Source organism: Camelina sativa, chromosome 11, assembly GCF_030686135.1.
Source record: "Camelina sativa cultivar CO46 ecotype springtype chromosome 11, ASM3068613v1".
Lineage (NCBI taxonomy): Eukaryota > Viridiplantae > Streptophyta > Magnoliopsida > Brassicales > Brassicaceae > Camelina > Camelina sativa.
In genome coordinates, this window is record NC_141890.1 from 39013840 (window position 1) to 39032526 (window position 18687).

The window sequence follows — 18687 nt, forward strand, 5'->3', positions numbered from 1 at the left end:
ATTTTCTGAAGATGTATACCTAGAGACTGAATATAATTAAATATTACAACGATTAACAAAAAATATCAAACTGCAATAAATTTTTCATAGTGATGAAACGTTATTTCTAACTAATTCTCTTTTAACTAATACAAATATATAAAAATTTTGAATAAAATGATGAGAAGTTATTTATATATAGATTTCTAAAGATGTGAACATTTGAATAGACATAACTGTTTGTAAAAAACACAACTCTATATTCAACAGACGCAACTTCTGAGAGAGATGCAACTGTAAAAAAATTCTGTCAAAAATATAAAATTCTCTTTTAACTAATACAAATATAAAGAAAATTTGAATACAATGATGAGAAGTTATTTATATATAGATTTCTAAAAATGTGAACATTTGAATAGACACAACTGTTTGTAAAAGACACAACTCTATATTCAACAGACACAACTTTTAAGAGAGACGCAATTGTAAAAAAAATCTGTCAAAAATATAAAATAAAGAAAATTTGAATACAATGATGAGAAGCTACTTATATAAAAATTTATAAAAATGTGAACATTTGAATAGACACAACTGTTTGTAAGAGACACAACTCTACAGACTACATTTAACAGTCGCAACATTTTAGAGAGATGCAACTGTTGAAATTTTCTGTCAAAAAATATACATATTTTACGAAAAGGTACGACGAAAAATCGCAACTGTTGTTGGCATTTATTCATATTGTTATTATTATATAGATTTAGAAATATTTTGGACTTTGTACATTTTCTACTTCCTAATTACTTTGCCAAAAAAAAAAAAAATAAACCCAAGTACACCTTGTTTGTATAATACTGTACCGATGAAGAGAAACGACGCTGTTGTGATAATGATAATTTTTCCAAAACGATACCTTATTTCACTACTCGGCCCAAGTCATTCGTCCTGGCTGAGGGGATTAGACAAATTGTTAGTGTATATGTCAACAAACACGCTTCATATTTATTCATGTGATAATTTGTTAGATAGTTAGGACTTAGGAGTCTTCCAGGCTTCTGCCATAGTGCCATATTTGATATAGGTTCGATCGATGATCAGCAAACCCCCACCGACATGAAACGAGACAAATCCGGTTCCATAATCAACATTAGCCGCAATGCCCGTTCCATTTCCTTCAAAGATCGAAACCAAGGTAAGTCTCGAGGCGTGAACTACACCCTTCATGACAAGAAGGCCAACACCAATAAAAGCGGTAGTGGTTTCCTCTACAAAACCTCGTGTTACTTGGAGTCGCATTAATAATCGGTTGCAAAACCCAAAAAGGCCAACATCAATAAAATAATGAAGGTTGCCGATCCTAAGTGATTAGCCGAGACTTCACTCAAATTCAGTAATTCACCATTACGAGTCGTTAAGGTCATGTCATGGACTCCATAAGCTTTGTATAGGAAGTATCACGCGAAATCACCAAGAGAAATCTTGGAATGAGGTTTCGTAAGAGTCACCGAGTCAGTCAAATAAAAGTCTTCGATCAAAGTTGTATAAACTCGTTACCCAAATGAAGATACTCTTAATAGGTTAGGAAGCCGCAAAGAGATTCATATGCTTCTAGCGAGAATGAGGTTACAGAAATTTGTTGAGATGCACTTAAGAGTTAGGAAAGAGAAACGGTTGAGTGCCTTCGCATGATGACAATCAAAAGAATCACTCATTCAACAACTTGTCATATGCTATGCTTTCAAGATTTCGATCAAACTAAGTATATATTCCCTTTGCATTATAAAGGATGATTTTCTAGTATTTTTTTTGTATCACAAAAAAATAATTTTCTGTATGCTTTTATCAATTAATGCTAAGAAATTGTAAATTTCTAAAACCAATGAGAATTTAAAAGTTTGATGAAATACTATTGGTTAATAATTATAAAATATCTTATTATAAATAAATAATACACTTATTGCTAAACATTAAATATTTTTCTTAATTCATATAAAAATCTTAAAACATCATCTATTGTGATATTTTTTAAATTAAATATCGACATTTTCTCATTTAAAAAATAAAAAATTTATGTTTCTTATCAAGTAGAAAATTTATCTACACTTTTGTAATTATTTGTCTTTTTTTATCGATAATATCATATATAAATAGCATTTCTCTTGAATATTTTCTCTCAAATCCAATATAACTTTACCTTGTTTTTTCCTTTATTTTTTTTATCGTATAATATTTTTCAATCAATACATACATCTATATATATATATATATAGTATTTTACTAATTTGAAATCAGAGTCTTCTAAAAACACGATTCATTTTATTCGCAACACTACCCAATTTTCCTCCTGTTTTCTTGTTTTTCTAAATTAATTTCCAGCCAAATCTCATACTTTCTCTCATTTTACTAATTCAAACAACATAAAATCTTCAGAAGCACTATATCAATAGTATTACACAAGCTTCCAAGTGTATGTTTCTTGCTCATAATAATTAAGAACATTATCCTATGTAGGGATGGACTCGCTCTATCGGATTCGGATTCGCACATTTCTCACTCTCCTTGACATATACGTATATTGATTATAAACCATATGGGAGAAGAAGCTAAGATGCGGTGAAAAATGAAAATATTTACTCATGTGGACATTATAAGACCTACGACTTAAATACATTAGCTGTTAAATGTTTAATTATTTCTTTAGTTTGTCTCTTGTTTTTTTCCTCTCAAATATATCATCCAGTAATGTTGCCACCGAATGAAGAATGGATCGAAGGACACACACACATGACATGATCCGTTGTTGGCCGGACTTATTATTGTTGTCATTGAATATCTCTGCATATTGTATAATATTAGATCTCTTAATTAATGTTGATCAGTCTCGAAGCCTAATCACTGTCCAACATGTGAAAATTGATGATACAGCTGAATTGTGTGTTTCTGTGTACTTTTGGAAACTAGAGATTATTGAGATTTTGTATGTAAAATTAATTAGTAATATAAAATTTAATCAAATCAGAAATAAAATACAAAACAGTATCAGAAAAACAAAAACTTCTTGACTTGGTTCAAGAAAACTACACTGACAAAATGTGCAATGTTCCGTTAAATTTGTGAAGGATTGTGATTAGTCTATTATCTATAATATGCAATTTCCTTGATTTCTGCTAATATCCAATCATATACAAATTAGCAAATATATACAAAATATAATCATCAACTATATAATATACAGTAGTGACTAATTATAATGTTATACAGTAAGTTAGTAACAAATCTTGTTTTCGGTAACCTAAATTTTGTTTTTTCCGTATCATACACTATTTTCTATAAACATTGTTACAAATAATCTTTTAGCTGTAGATCAGAAACTTTTTCCTTAAATCGCTTAAATTTTTCTTTAAATTATCGTTTAACTTTTTCTTTCTTGGCATCAAACATGACTGTATATTATATGTACAGTAGTACAAAAACAGTATAAGCAAAACATTAACGTTTTCGTTAAAACATATAGTAGTAGAAAACTATTTATATATAAATAAACGATGGTGATTGGGTCTTCAAGGCTAGAACTAGAACGAGACGTAACTTTTGATTGGTTAGTTTATATGATCTGCCACGTTAATCTAATCACCGGCGTGTTTTCCGGACATTCGACGCCGACAAGCAGATAATATTACATTTATGACAAACAAATGACGTGGCCACTTTTATGAGAAGAACGAGTCGGAATGAACCAGCCGTCCGGGCACGTGACCCATCTGACCCACCACACGTGATAGAGAGAGATGAGATGAGAGAGTGTCAAGTGCGGTAAGAATTTAAAGTAGAAAAAAATGTGGTTTGTTTTGTTCTTTGGGTATTAAACAAAATTTGGAAAAGGATGTTTTCTTTTTTCATTTTGGTAATAAAAAGTGTCGTAAATCTTATGTTGATTATGTCTATCAGATCCAAACAATTTTGATTTAATAGCAAGTTTAAAAAAGAATAAAATAATTAATTTTTGTTTCTAATTATTAACAACTGGTGGCTGTCTTCTACTAATTTAATTTTTACTTTAACAAAAAAAAAAAAACAACTGGTGGCCAAAAATAATCAAGAAGCATATTGAAATCGTCATCATAAGAACATTATAACTAAATCATTTTTTAAACAGTTTTTAAACGGATTTGTGCACTATTTTTAGTTATTCTCATATTTATATACGAACAAAAATTTCCATCAATTACATATACCTCAACTGGATAAAAGCAACTAAAATTACAACTTTTTCAACTTTTAAGAATCTTTTTAACCGTACAATGTCTTATATCCGTAGCTAGTGTGTTCATTGAGTAATATAACGACTAGTTAAAATTCATTCCAAAATTTCTCTATAAACATTAACATAGAGCAATGATAAATAACTGAGGGAAATTAGTTTTAGTTGCTTGTCAATTGCAAGAACAGTATTTATATACTAATTAAGAGTCATCAATGAACGGTGATAAGTAACTGAAAAACAGAAGTAATATGCATTTGGTAAACATACCTTTTTCATCATATCATCAAACAGCCTCCTAGTATTTCGAATGTAATTATGTTAGGTATCCTTTGTAGTTTTTATTGGTAAACTCATCAACTGAATTCTTGAATGGAACTGAATTAAGGATTCCATATTTTAGACTTTAGAGACTACCAATAAAAAAATATGTATCTATATGGTGGACCCTGATGAATTACGAGAAGCTTAATGCAATAAAGAAAAATAGTTCATCCATATATAGGTTAATAAACATAATAACCAATCTTTATCAAAGAACAAAATTGCAACGTAATACGGTTGATACTTTTCATGAAAACAACTGAAGTTCCAAAAGATTCATATTTCATAGACAAAAATACTGAATTTTGTTTACTCGGTTAGTAATAAATATAGATACTTATCATGAAAAGTTAAAAACGGTTTAAAATGGGATAGCTATATTGGTTAATGAGTTTAATTGGGAATTGCCCTCCTAAATTGATGATATTATTGGGGCCTAGATCATCAGCTTTGGCAGCTTTTATTCTGAGTTGAATCTCTATATATGTATGATATTAGATGGGAAAATGTATTTCAAAAAAGATAGATTGATTAAGTCACTAGATATATAAAACTCAAGTTCATAGAACACTGAAATTACAAATTTAAATTGACTAAACTATGGAAAAAATAACGTTAATTATATCATGAGCAACAATAATTTTCTTTTTTAATTTTTTTTAAAAATTAGATAATTCTCACGAACTATTATGCCAGCAAATTGAAAACTTTTATCTACTCCAAATATTACGTGTCTAATGAAAGGTTTCAGAATCTACTTGAAATGACAAAACATTCAACTTGATTGAAATTACATTTGCAACTTATGATTCATCTTCGTCAAATTAGATACTTTTAGTGAAGTTAAGATTTATGAATGAATATAAGAATTTCTAATTTAAAAACAGAAATGACATTAAAGACATTGTATTTTTGTATACATTGATTTTTTATATATCTCAAATGATCTATCCAGTGAAAATTTTATAATTTTTAATGCTAAATGATGAAGTTAGAGTTTTATTTCGTGAATTATGCAAAAAATAGATTAATTTTTTGGTTTACAATAAATATTTTGCCAACATATAAACTCGATTGTTGAGATTTTATCCAATAAATTTAAAGGTGAGCGGAATGAAAGTGTAAAAAACGCCACTAAACTATTTCTCTGTTATGGTTACACTTGGATGTAGGATTGTAACTATATTTACAAATTTTTAGTTATTGTTAATTCATATTTTATGTGACAAATATATTAATGTTTTACCATTACAAAACATGAAAAATGTGAGCGATATGGAACTAAGAGCATACGCATACAGAGAAAAAACTTATCACATAAAAAGAGCGCTTCCAGGCACAATTATCGAGAAGCTCTTTATTTTTAATATTTCCGAAGCCGATAGAGCTTCGGCTCGTCGGCGTCGGGATCGCTATCTTTTTTCGTATCGGTTTTTTTGCAACTTCTCTATGTTCTCTCGTGTCTCGTTCGTTCCCCCAATTACCACATATTAGTTATTTCTTTCTTTTCTCTGGCGCTACCCGACGAGCCAGAAAGTGACAGAGCCCGACAATGGTTCCTGGTGAACCATCTACCCCATGCTCTGCTTACGCCGTCCTGGAAGCTAGCAGAAAAAGATGCCCGCGAATCCAAATTAACCTCAAAGCTTGAAGATGGAATCTGCCCTAAACCATCTCTTAGATCTTGGGCTCCTAGATGCCTCATGTTGCTCGTCAATTGCGAACCTCATCAGAATTTCAAAGCTGCAACGATTGTTTTGGCGAGGATGTTGACGGCGGCAAGAGTAACCCTAATCCAACTGATGATTTTAAAATAGCAAATAAAACGGAGTCTCGGCCCAACAACACATTTGCTATAACTTTTATTTTACCAGATTGGACCACGTTTGTCTTATTCCTTCTCATGGCAAGCTCATTAACATTTGTTCTTCTATATGGTGGGGATGGTCGTGAACGCTTTTCTTCCACGGATGCAACAAAAGAGGATCCTAATGCTGCAATCTCCGCTAGCCCTGTTAACGGAGCGGATATCCGCTTTTTTTGGGATATCTGTATCCATATCCGTATCCGTTTTATCTGTAATTTATTATCCGTATTCGTATCCGAAGATTTTGGATATCCGTTATCCGGATATCCGTTAAAATTTCGACTATCCGCGAATATCCGTAAAAAAATAAAATAAAATAAAAATATTTATTTTAAACTAAAATACAGCATATTTTGGGAAAAATATCGTATATTCGTATCTAAATACTGGACATCCGTGAAAAAACAAATATCCGTTATAAAATTTAGCATTATCCGTATCCGTATCCGTATATAATAAAGGATGTTTGAAAAAAGCGGATATCCGTTATTCGTTTTTAAAATTTAGCACTATTCGTATTCGTATCCGTATCCGTTTTATTTGCTATTTCACTATCCGTATCCGTATCCGCTCGCCCGGATATCCGTTTTTTTCGGAGCAGATTCGGATACGAATACGGATATCCGCGGATATCGGATATTAATCTCAGGGCTAATCTCCGCCTCTCCTCGATGGTGGCTGAGCTATTCTCGGATTATAAAGCACAATTGTCACACACCGGTTATTGCCTTCAATTCCAAGGGAATCCAATACCCACTCACTTCCACATGTCAGATTTGATTTCAGCTCCTTTATCACGATTGCTATTTGAGTGCCCTCGAACCAAGTACTAGAACAGCTCGTCAATTCGTATCTCGTCGATTCACCAGTATAAGAATGAAGAGGAACGACATTATGATCCCATTTCCATGGAGCGGTGATTACCTTATACTCTTCATTATGTCAGCTCTGTCTCTTACAAAACCCAAACCTCTACAAGCACCTTTTAGCAACATCAAGGATAGTATTCGTGAATGTAGAGATGTAGAGAAGAATGGCATAAGGTTGGTCTCAAACCTAACCCTTATTAAATCCAGGTCTGATCCAAGTTATTGTTGGCCAAACCTTAGCAGATGGTTGTATCAAGATTACAAACTCGCTGGCCGAAAACTCCAGCTGAGAAGTAATTCATCATCATGGTTATGGTTCTGTCTTAAGCAATCGAGATATCTGGTACTAATATTCCTTATGTTTATGATATTCGAATCCCAAAGCGTGAAGTGTTATGACATGTGTGGCCCGACTCCCCTCTTCAAACCGCCTAAAGGATGTAAGCTCGGGTTTGTTTCCCCCTTCGAGTGCAAAACCGACTACAAGCTTTGTGTGGAATTCCTTAACCTCCATGGCCTTTGGCTTCATGGGAGGGAGGACCCACCTGCTTTGTTACAGTTTGCACCTATCACTTCAGAATCCCGATAGAAGCTTTACCTAAAGGTATGTGCTTTAAGTTTAAGAGTTTAAAAAACGTTGAGTTATGGCTCTTGAACCGTCTCTTTCCGGCGAGAACCCTTACTTGTACCCTTCATATGGTACATCTTTCTAAAAGCTCTTATGCGGGTGTCGCGCGAGCCGTTTATGACCACTTGTTGGTCGAGGAATTCGAGAAGTCTTTCTTCAAGTTCAATTCCGCTCTGGTCTCAAAAGATTTTTCAAAACTTGCAAGCCTTTCAAAGTCAAACACCTTTTTGGAAAACTCATGGAACTCCTATCCTTATTTGCTTTGTATCTCTTTAGCCTTTGTTTGTTGTTGCTACTTTGTTGTAAGACCATCTCTAATGGTTTTCCCTATTTTTTCTTCTATAATAGAGGATCTCTATAATAGAGGAGAGGTTTGCTCCAATGGTTTTCTCTATTTTTTTCTCTAAAAAAAATTCCAAATAGATTTTTTATTTTATTTTACAATTAACACCTTTTATTTATAAAAATTGCAAACTAACCCATGTTACTTTAAATTTGTAACACTTTCACAAAATTATTATTTATATTTAAATTAAATATTTTAGCGATATTGGTGGTTCCCAAAGTAATTTACCTGATTATTAAGTTATTAGTTTTTGTTGTATTTAAATAATTATTATGGATTGAATGAAAAATAAATTTTATAATTTATATAAATTATCTTTTCCAAATGGTAGTCTCAATATTTTAGACTAAATATTTATACATAAATTTATATTATTAGTTTTTAAAAATACTTATTTTATTAAATTTGTATTATTAGTTCTTAAAAATATTTATTTTATTTATTTTGGTCATAAATAAAAGAAGTTAAAGATTAAGAGGACTATTTTGAAAATAAAATAGTTCACCTCTATTTATAGAGGAAAACATAGAGTTCCTCTAAAAATAGAGAAAAAAATAACAATCTCTATTTTAGGTAAAAATAAAGATCCATTGGAGCAAAACTATTCTATAATAGAGTTTATAGGTGAAATAGAGGATGATTAGAGATGCCCTATCATTGTAATCTTGGTTTCATGTAATTTTGTTTTTTTTAGATGAATGAAAACAAGTTGTTTGATAAAAAAAAAAAAAAATGTGAGCGATATGCAATTATATCATCAATTCTCATTAGTATATCCACTTTTATTGGAAAAAAACTGAGTTAGTACAATTTCTCTTTGCCTCTTGTTTGTATAATTTGTCTCTTGTCGTATCACCTACATTTTCAGCATTGGATGTAAATACCCAAAATAATAATGGTAAATAAACATACATATCAGCATTGGCCCATTTCGATGTAACTATGTTCATGACAGGATTTTAACAAAAGAAATAATAATGCAGAAACTGAATAATCTATATTCTAAATAGTTTAATTAAGCAAAACATTATTCTAGTGAAAAATGTCACAACCCATTTTTTTTTTCTCTTATATATTGACTCATTCCCTGAAGCCTTTCTTTAACTCTCTTCTTCTTCTTCTTTCTTCTTACACAATAGACCGACACAAGCCTCTGTCTCAGACAGAGACAAAGAAACAGAACAGCAGCAATAACAATGGCTTCCACGCAAGTACTTGTCTTCCTCGCTTCTGCATTACTCCTATCAATGTTCTTCTCTGGTGTTGATTCCACAAGGTATCATCAATAATAATCGAAATGTTTTTGAGTAAAATCTTTTACGTGATCTGGTTCATGGAAGCATTGAAGTTCCAACTACTCAATCTATGGTGGAACAAGAAAACCCTTTTTCTTACTGATCATCATAATTTGTATTTTTGTATTATAGATCTAAACATTGAAAGGAACTTCTATATATTTTTTTTTTTTCTAAAATTGATCATGTACAGATCCATTTGCTAACAACAGTGTGTTATTAGAGTTTTATTGTACTGTATATTGATTATGTGAGGTTTAGTATATTGCTATTATATAATTGAGTTGTTTCATTTCGGGTTTATAGATAGTAATTGCAGTTTTGTTTGATCAATGAATTAATTAAATTGTTATATTCAGGTCTAATGAAACATGGCATGAACATGCAGTTGAGAATCCAGATGAAGTAGCTGCAATGGTGGACATGTGAGTTTCTATGTTGCTTAAATTTTGTGTTTTAGCTTTATTACATAAATAATGATCATGGTTATTGTTTGTACTCTAATCAAGTAGTGTAAGTATTCTATTTCGTTTAATGCGATTGGTTAGTTATTAGTAAAAAAACAATTAAAATACAGTTACACTCTAACGCCTAGTTTCTCTTTACGTTTTTTTTGGTTGGATAAATTCATGTGATCTTCTTTTATAAATTACTTTAAGAAAATTAAAAATCAGAAAAACTGGTGAAAGTTGTATTTATGTGGAGCAGGGCTCACATGGTGTTTCTGTAAGAATTTTTTATACATTCTGGTCAAAAGGGTCAAAATCCATAGGGCTAAACACTACACCTCGATTCTGTTTTTTTCGTACTTTAGTTTTTTTTTTCTTTTTTTTTTCTTTGTTGTATTTATTTTCTACTTTTCTCCTGTATATAATACTATATGATAAATATTTTCTCTTATAGTAACAAAGTTAACCGTTTTTAACTAAAGTATTTTCTTGGTTCCCGCGCACTGACTTTTTCAACAAGAAAATCTTTTAGTGACTCTAAAATAAATTGATCTATATTATGATTTCACATTTATCATTGATAAATACATGTAATATTAAAGATATAAATTTTTAGAAAGTTGAACATGGAATATTTTTTCTTGAGAAAAAAGTGGAAATTTGGTTTTCATATTTAAAATGAACAATCAAATGGGTCTGAGTAAATAATAATTAGTTAAGAATGATTTTTATGTTATCTTATTCTGATAAAGTAGTAAAGAATGAGTTGTTTATGCTTATTCTTTACTGAGCGATTCAGAGTTATGGGTGGAGGAGCAGACATGAAACATCATGCATAACATGGTTTCATTTAGTTGAGTTGGATTTGGATGGGATTCTTCATTTAATGCAATGCCACCAGTTCTTATATAGATGAAATAAATTATTTTCGTTTAAAAAAACTCTTATGGAATTATTGTAGACATTGGTCCAAAAACACGTGTAATGTTCTTGTTTTTGTTTTTAAAGAGAAAACATGTGTAAATGTTCCAACACCTAATCTTTAGAACAGTGGTTTGCCCACCAGCCCCCATGCATCTGCCTCGTGCTGTGTTCTCCCCAATTCTTTCTTTGGTAACAGTAGTTTCGGTCTTATCTCGTTATTACTAATTGCAATAGTTTTTGAGGATATGCACATTTGTTGATTTGTTTCTGTCTTTCAAAATAATTTTTAAAACAAATTTCTTATGCTGCCCTAAAATAAAATAAAATATTATAGCGAAGGTGGTAATAGTTGAAAATGCTTTTGAGTAATAAAATCCGACATACTATTCATTTACCATGTGTAAGTGAAACAGTCTAAATATGCCCCCAATTAAATTTTGTTCTTTATGCATATAGTAAATTAGAGCCTAATTATATTACATCAAATAAATGTTGTCAGAAAAATAGATTTATTACATTAAATAAATTCTATAATTGTTCTTACGAAGAAACCGAAAAATAGTTTGGAATTTTGGATAAACGCCTGATATGTCGGATTGTTACTTAAAAGACAACTTCTATCATTCACGCCATTTATAAGATTTTTAGCAATTTGTTTCCTTTTTTTATATAGAAATGTATGGGAATTTTTCTTTTTCTTTTTGTCAACAGAAATTGAACATTCCTGATTGTGCAATATATGTTCCCACCGACGCAAATATTGTTCCAAATGACCCTTAAGCTTTTACAATTTACATTAAGTGGCCGACCCAATTAGTTCAATTTAAATTTTTATTTGGTTCAATAAATCCGGTTTTGATGGAACATTGCATTGAATAACCGGTTTTAATGGTTCACAGGAGCATTAAGAACAGCACAGCGAGAAGAAGACTAGGATACTTCTCATGCTCTACAGGAAACCCAATAGACGATTGTTGGCGTTGTGACCGGAAATGGCAATTCAGGCGAAAACGTCTAGCCAATTGCGCAATCGGGTTCGGTCGCAACGCAATCGGAGGCCGAGACGGTCGTTACTACGTAGTAAGTGACCCAAACGACGATAACCCGGTTAACCCTAGACCGGGAACGTTACGTCACGCAGTGATTCAAGAAGAGCCACTTTGGATCGTCTTTAAACGTGACATGGTCATTACATTAAAACAAGAGCTGATCATGAACAGTTTCAAAACAATCGATGGTCGTGGCGTTAATGTTCACATAGCTAATGGTGCATGTCTCACGATTCAGTTCGTGACTAACATTATCATCCATGGGATTCATATTCATGATTGTAGACCTACTGGTAACGCTATGGTTAGAAGCTCTCCTTCGCATTATGGTTGGAGAACTATGGCTGATGGAGATGGGATCTCCATTTTTGGGTCTAGTCATATTTGGATTGATCATAATTCGCTTTCGAATTGTGCTGATGGGCTTATTGATGCTGTAATGGCTTCAACTGCCATTACCATCTCCAACAATTACTTCACACACCACAATGAGGTAACAATTTAGTTCAGAATTTCTACAGTTTTTGGTTGCTTGAATCGAAAGTTAGGGTTTTTTTTGGTAGTGAGGATTAATCATTAATGGATTGCGTTGTGACAGGTTATGTTATTGGGGCATAGTGATACCTATACAAGGGACAGGGTTATGCAAGTTACAATCGCTTATAACCACTTTGGTGAAGGTCTTATTCAGAGAATGCCAAGGTATTTTGGCCTAACTTATGAGCTTTATCTTCAGAAAACTCGACAAAATAAACGTTTTTTTTCATTAATTGTAGGTGTAGGCATGGATATTTTCATGTAGTTAACAATGACTACACGCATTGGGAAATGTATGCGATTGGTGGCAGTGCGAGTCCTACCATTAACAGTCAGGGAAACAGATATCTCGCCCCAAGAAACCGGTTTGCGAAAGAGGTAGGTCGACTAGCTCAAAGGACAGACCTTTATGGTATCATCTAAATTCATACAACAACAAACTGGTGGGATGCATGTTTCAGGTGACAAAGAGAGACTATGCAGGGCAATGGCAATGGAGGCATTGGAATTGGAGATCAGAAGGAGATCTATTCTTAAACGGAGCTTTCTTTACACGTTCTGGATCAGGACTTGGAGCTAGCTACGCTAGAGCTTCAAGTTTAGCTGCCAAATCGTCATCCCTTGTTGGTGTCATCACCTACAATGCCGGTGCTCTTAATTGCAGAGGTGGTCGCCGGTGTTAATAGTTTACTAAGAATTTAATCTTGTTTTGGGTTCTTGCATTATACATGGCAATAGCACTATTCAAAATGTCAGAGGCTTGATTTAAAAACTGCCTCAACTGTATTATAAAGCTGTATGATTTGTTTCACCGCCAATTATTGATGTATTTATAAAAGCAAACAAAGTTGGAACTCTTCCTTTACTCTCTCATCTTAGGATAACAAAACGTAGCACTTCTTTGGGGATCGTATGCTTTGAAATGAATACAATGCATAGTGTTAGTAAATTTATCATCAGCTGGGCTAAGGGCTAAGAGTAGCCCATCTCGTGTTTTAGGCTAAGCATGCTACATGTTGTTCGGGTGTTACTATGGAGTCGTAGACCGAAGTTAAAATGGGGGTTAGAGCCGGACTGAGCATGCTTAGTCGATGATAACATCTTTATTAATGATGGAGAAGTGTGGGGTATGGTGTCAATGGGAATAAGAGGGGATGTGAAGGTGGTGGTGGTGGAACCACGTGAGAGGAGACAAGAACCACATGAGAGCATATGAGGAAGTAAAAGAAAGGGCCTTAATATCATTGTCATGTTATGTTGTTGATATTGATAAGATAGGTTTGGCCAATGGCTTGTTTCTCCTTCATTAAATATTTGTTTCACTAAACACTCTGTTATGCTAATCTTTCCTTCCTAACATGTCACATGTATTATCTTTATTAATTTTAATTGTATCTAAAGGAGTAATTTATTTGGAGGAATTGGTTAAAATGCCTCTTTTCGTAAATGTCCATTCTCTATTTTTTTCTTTAAAGTTTACTTTACAATCTGAGATCTACCCAAATCACTTTATAAAATGTTTTAGATACCTAATATTACTGTAAAATTAAGCTAAGTCATGCTTACGAAATGTTTCTTGTGCATTTTGGCTTCAAAAGTGTGACGATGAGTCTTGCAAATACACGACACGCAGCCCCAACTTTCGTCTGCTCGGTGACCGTACGTGAACGGTGAACAGTTTGCCCAAACTATCCTAACTGTACTGGAACCCTCTTAAGAAAGGTATAAGTCCTCATCCTCCTTGTAAGAACTTCTATCTTTCTGTTGCTTTATAGGACAACTTTTTGACTCCCAGCCTTGTTTTATTACAGTACACTGAAGCAGACTTGTACATGCAGCCACATCTTAGAGACACAATGCTCTCAAGAAAAGGTTTCTACTTTCAACCTCATTGCTTCTAATGTAAGTGTTATCACAATCAATTTCTGTTCTCTAGATCCCTAATAATAACCTCTCTGGCATTTCAAAAAAGCAGAAGAATGTTGGTGTCAGAATTCAAGTAGAAAAAGCAATGACGAAGATAAGACCTGCGGTTGAGTCAGCAGCATCCATGGCTCGAAGGTATACGAGACCGGCGTGCCTACGGATGGCTGCAACTGACAGACATAGCCATTTGATAGTTGTTATAACCATTTCATGTAGTTAAATTTATATCATCTTAAAAGCGTATTATCGTAACACTTTGAAATTTAACCAATACAAGACTTGAACAATTATTTTTTACTCCTGTTTCTGTGGTAGATACTAAGAGGGAATCTGACTTCTAATAATCTCACTGTCTGAATGTTGTCTTTAAATCAGAGCTGCTGTGGAAAAGCACATTTCCTGAGTTGCTTCTGGTACTTACGGGTTAACCAGTGAGTGAGAACTACCAAGCGGAGTCTCAAGGTTCAGCTCTTTGCTCAAAGCCCAAAGGTTCCATTGCTCCTTGTCTGTGTTGCCGGTAGAACTGGTGGTAATCGCAGAGAATTTAGGCCTAAACCATCCATAATTAACGGCTACAGTTGGCAATTATGCAGTCATTGAGTTAATCAAATGATGGCTTTTACAAATTTTTAATACAAAAATTTGTAAAAAATAATCCTTTAAAATCAAATCTCCCTAATTTTACTTATATACTTGCCATACTAAGTTTGTTCTTCTGGCAGTAAACTGTGTTATAATCATCTTTCTCCCTTATATGATTCTATACATCTCTCTGCGTATAATTATATATCTTCTCTAGTTAATTAATATTGAATGATGATTGCGTCTTCTAAGCTAGAGTGCTGTATATAATTGTTGGCCATGAGCTCATGATTCTCATCAAAAAATTCACAGTTCACTCGATCTCTTTCTCTGACATTTTTCAAATATTAATAAGTCTCGCACCATGAACAAACAATTACTTTCTTATTTCATAGTTTTTGTGGTTCTCTTCTCAGGTAATTAACTTTATTCTTATAAGTTATAATTTCATATTATTGTATATACTCAACGATCTAATATGTTAATATAGAATGAGTTTTGAAATATTAAGCTAATGAAGCATACTAATGTTATAACTTATATACAGTTTTCAATCTATTCATACATATCTATGAACTTATATACTCACTATTGGTTGCAGTATTGTCGATTGTTCCCAAAACTGAGGCACAAAAGAGATGCATACAAGAACTAGAGCAGGGGAAACAATGTTTGTTGGCAAAGTGTAGAGAACGGTGTTTCAAGAATTTAAATGGATTCGGAAGTTGTGTTGAGAAGCCACCAGGCTCTGATCGGTACATTTGTAACTGTTTCTACAGTTGTGGTGCACAATGATCTCCTAGAGTGTTCGATAACGTAAACTTAGTTAAACATTATCATAATTTTTATGGGTTACGAAATTCAATCTTCAAATTATATATGAACGTACTCCTCATCTTGAAATGAAATGATGTTATCAAGATTTTTGTCTTATCAGATTCTAAACTACAGACTACAAAAGTTCAATTATTATCAATGTTGAACCAGCAAAGAAACAACAGACCGTGTGTGCTGCCTGTATCTATAGAGAAAAAAAGTCTTTCTGTTTTTACTTTCACCAATAATCCATGCACGAGCATGAACCATCTTGGAAATGGTGAAAACGTTTCCGGTCTCGGACTGTTATCTTTCTCTTGTAAGCTTTTGAGATGAGTTTAAGGGATGAGTGACAATCCTCACAGATGCGTAGGTTCTTAACAATGCGTATTGGTTTGCCAGGGCTCGTACTTATCAACCCAAACGCTGTAGCGATCTTCTCGCTGTGGTAATGAAGTGCGTTTTCTTTATCCTCTTCCTCCAAGTTTAACAAAACCTGTGTGGTGATTGGTCTATACCCGGCCACCCTCAGTTTTTCTGAGATTTCTACGAGCATTGAGTTGATTTCTTTGGCTCTCGGGTGAGAATCATCTTCCACAAGAAACTCATGAAGCACGCCATCAATGTCGATCCAACTACACCCGGGATCTTTTCTTATATCCATCTCCTTCATTCTCAGCCTCATCTCTGAAACCTCTGACCAGTTTCCTTGTGAAGCATACATGTTTGAGAGGGCCACATAAGCTCCACTGTCATGAGGAACCATATCCATCAGAATGTCCGCAACACGCTTGCCCATCTCGACATTTCCGTGCATTCTGCAAGCACCCAAAAGTGCTTTCCATATCACATCATCTGGTTTTATAGGCATATTAAGTATGAACTCCTCAGCCTCATCAAGAAGACCAGAACGACCCAATAGATCAACCATACAGCCGTAGTGTTCAATCCTAGGCTCTAACCCATCCACACTCACCATTTCACTAAAATACTTCCTTCCTTCTTCTATTAACCCAGCATGGCTACAAGCAGTCAAGAGATTGATGTAAACAACATCACTAGGCTGAAGTCCAGCCCGCCTCATTTTACAAAAACACTCAATAGCATCACCTGCCTGTCCATGTATAGCAAACCCGTTTATCATCGCACTCCAAGTAATCACATTCTCTCGAGGTACTCTCTCAAACACCTTAACCGCTTTCTCAATGATCCCACATTTCGAGTACATATCAATCAAAGCAGAGCCAAGCACATCATCAATCCTGATACCATTATTCACCGCATAACAATGCAACCATTCTCCTAACTCTAACGACCCGAGCCGTGAAATCGCAGGAAGAACACTAACCAAAGTAACATAATTCGGACGGATATCAAAATCATCTCCTTTCTTCATCTCACAGAAAACCTCAACAGCATCTTTAAAAAACCCGTTCTGCGAATAACCTGATATCATCGTGTTCCAAGAAACAACGCTTCTCTGACGCATTTTGTCGAACAGCATCCGTGCAGCTTTACAATCACCAAGTCTCATATAACCATCAATCATAACATTCCATAACACAACCTCACCATCTCTCTTTCTTCTATCAGCCATCACCACCATATCTTTCTCTATAATGTTCTTATAAAACAACACACAAGCATCTTTCATCAAACCACAGATCACATACATCCTAACGAGATTACTCATGACAAACTCATCACAGCTCAACCCAAGCTTCAAAGCCAACCCATGAATCTGCTTACCTTGTAGAATCTTCCCTGTTTTCGCACAAGCCTTAAGCACAGAAGGAAACGTGAACCGGTTCGGTTCAACGAACTCGTCGCTCATCATCTCACAGAACAATGCGATTGCGATTACAGCTTTGTCTTCTCCATCGCTCTCACTGAAACCTCTGATTATAGTATTCCAAGAGAAGCAATTTCGTTGAGGCATCTGATTAAAGATCTTATGTGCGTATTCGAGGTCACGGTGATGGAGATCGGAGGTAGCACAGAATCGGAGTATCTCTGCGGCGGCGAGAGTGTCTCGCATCTGACCCGATTTGATGAATGCGGCATGGATTTGAGAGAGGTCTCTTATAGTTCGGCATCTGTTGATTTGAGGGAAGAGTGAAGATGGGTGTGTCGCCGGAGAGTTCCCGCCGGGAGAGTAAAGGGTCTGTGTTGGGTTCATTGAGAATCAAGAACAGGAAGGGATCGTGTGGCTCTCTGTAAGACTCATTAACAAGATATGAGGATAGTGGCAACAGTCTTAAAGCTGGTGATAGATTTTAAAGCTGGTGATAGATTTTAGGGAAGTTGATATGATTTATAGTAAAATTCTTTCAAATCCCATCTAAAACTATGAGATTTAGATTTCTATATTTTTAACTAAACAAATCCTCTGAAATCCTCCAGAATCCCTAAAACTTATTAAAATCCAAATCCACAAACTGTTTTGAATAACAGTGGATTTTAAAGTAGATTTTTAAATCATCAGTTCAATAATAGTGGATTTCAAGAGACTTTCTAAAATCCATGATTGAATAACATAGAATTTGTAACTTTTACACAAATCACTTAATGCTTCCGGTAACTTTTTTTCTTTCTATTCTTGAATGCTTTTATTACAAAATAATGAAATATAAAAACAAAATCTTATGTTTAGTTCAAAAAAAAAAAAAAAAATCTTATGTAAGACTTGGTTTTAAAAATGGGCTAATTTGCCAGATGACCAAAACAAATTAAAACAAACTAAGAATATATATAAAAAAAAAGTAAATAACTATTAGTTAATGTAAAAAGACAAAAAGTAATGAATAACACGCGTAGTCAACAAAGGTGTTGGAA

The 18687-nt window shown here is 33.7% G+C and overlaps 2 protein-coding genes and 1 long non-coding RNA gene across 3 annotated transcripts; 2 read left to right on the top strand and 1 right to left on the bottom strand.

Moving 5' to 3' along the window:
• Positions 1-9262: 9262 nt before the first annotated feature.
• On the top strand, positions 9263-13385 carry LOC104725373 (putative pectate lyase 20). Its single transcript, XM_010444039.3, has 6 exons — positions 9263-9550; positions 9929-9994; positions 11842-12484; positions 12590-12693; positions 12768-12906; positions 12990-13385. Exons 1-6 carry the CDS (start codon positions 9471-9473, stop codon positions 13209-13211), a joined length of 1254 nt encoding a protein of 417 aa, XP_010442341.1. The 5' UTR covers positions 9263-9470; the 3' UTR covers positions 13212-13385.
• Positions 13386-13774: 389 nt separating this feature from the next.
• On the top strand, positions 13775-15239 carry LOC104725374 (uncharacterized). The gene is made up of 4 exons (XR_757900.3): positions 13775-14250; positions 14340-14400; positions 14504-14589; positions 14830-15239. It is a non-coding gene; the product is annotated as an uncharacterized LOC104725374 (long non-coding RNA).
• A 694-nt stretch (positions 15240-15933) lies between these two features.
• Positions 15934-18167, bottom strand: LOC104725375 (pentatricopeptide repeat-containing protein At5g48910). Its single transcript, XM_010444040.3, has one exon. It carries the CDS (start codon positions 18029-18031, stop codon positions 16091-16093), a length of 1941 nt encoding a protein of 646 aa, XP_010442342.1. The 5' UTR covers positions 18032-18167; the 3' UTR covers positions 15934-16090.
• Between the last annotated feature and the right edge of the window lie 520 nt (positions 18168-18687).

Bases quoted from the DNA above. Each gene is read 5' to 3' on its own strand.
- LOC104725375 (XM_010444040.3), bottom strand. From the start codon at position 18,031: ATGAACCCAACACAGACCCTTTACTCTCCCGGCGGGAACTCTCCGGCG.
- LOC104725373 (XM_010444039.3), top strand. From the start codon at position 9,471: ATGGCTTCCACGCAAGTACTTGTCTTCCTCGCTTCTGCATTACTCCTA. The intron at 9,551-9,928 runs GTATCATCAATA...TGTTATATTCAG, and splicing joins TCTGGTGTTGATTCCACAAG to GTCTAATGAAACATGGCATG. The intron at 9,995-11,841 runs GTGAGTTTCTAT...AATGGTTCACAG, and splicing joins GTAGCTGCAATGGTGGACAT to GAGCATTAAGAACAGCACAG.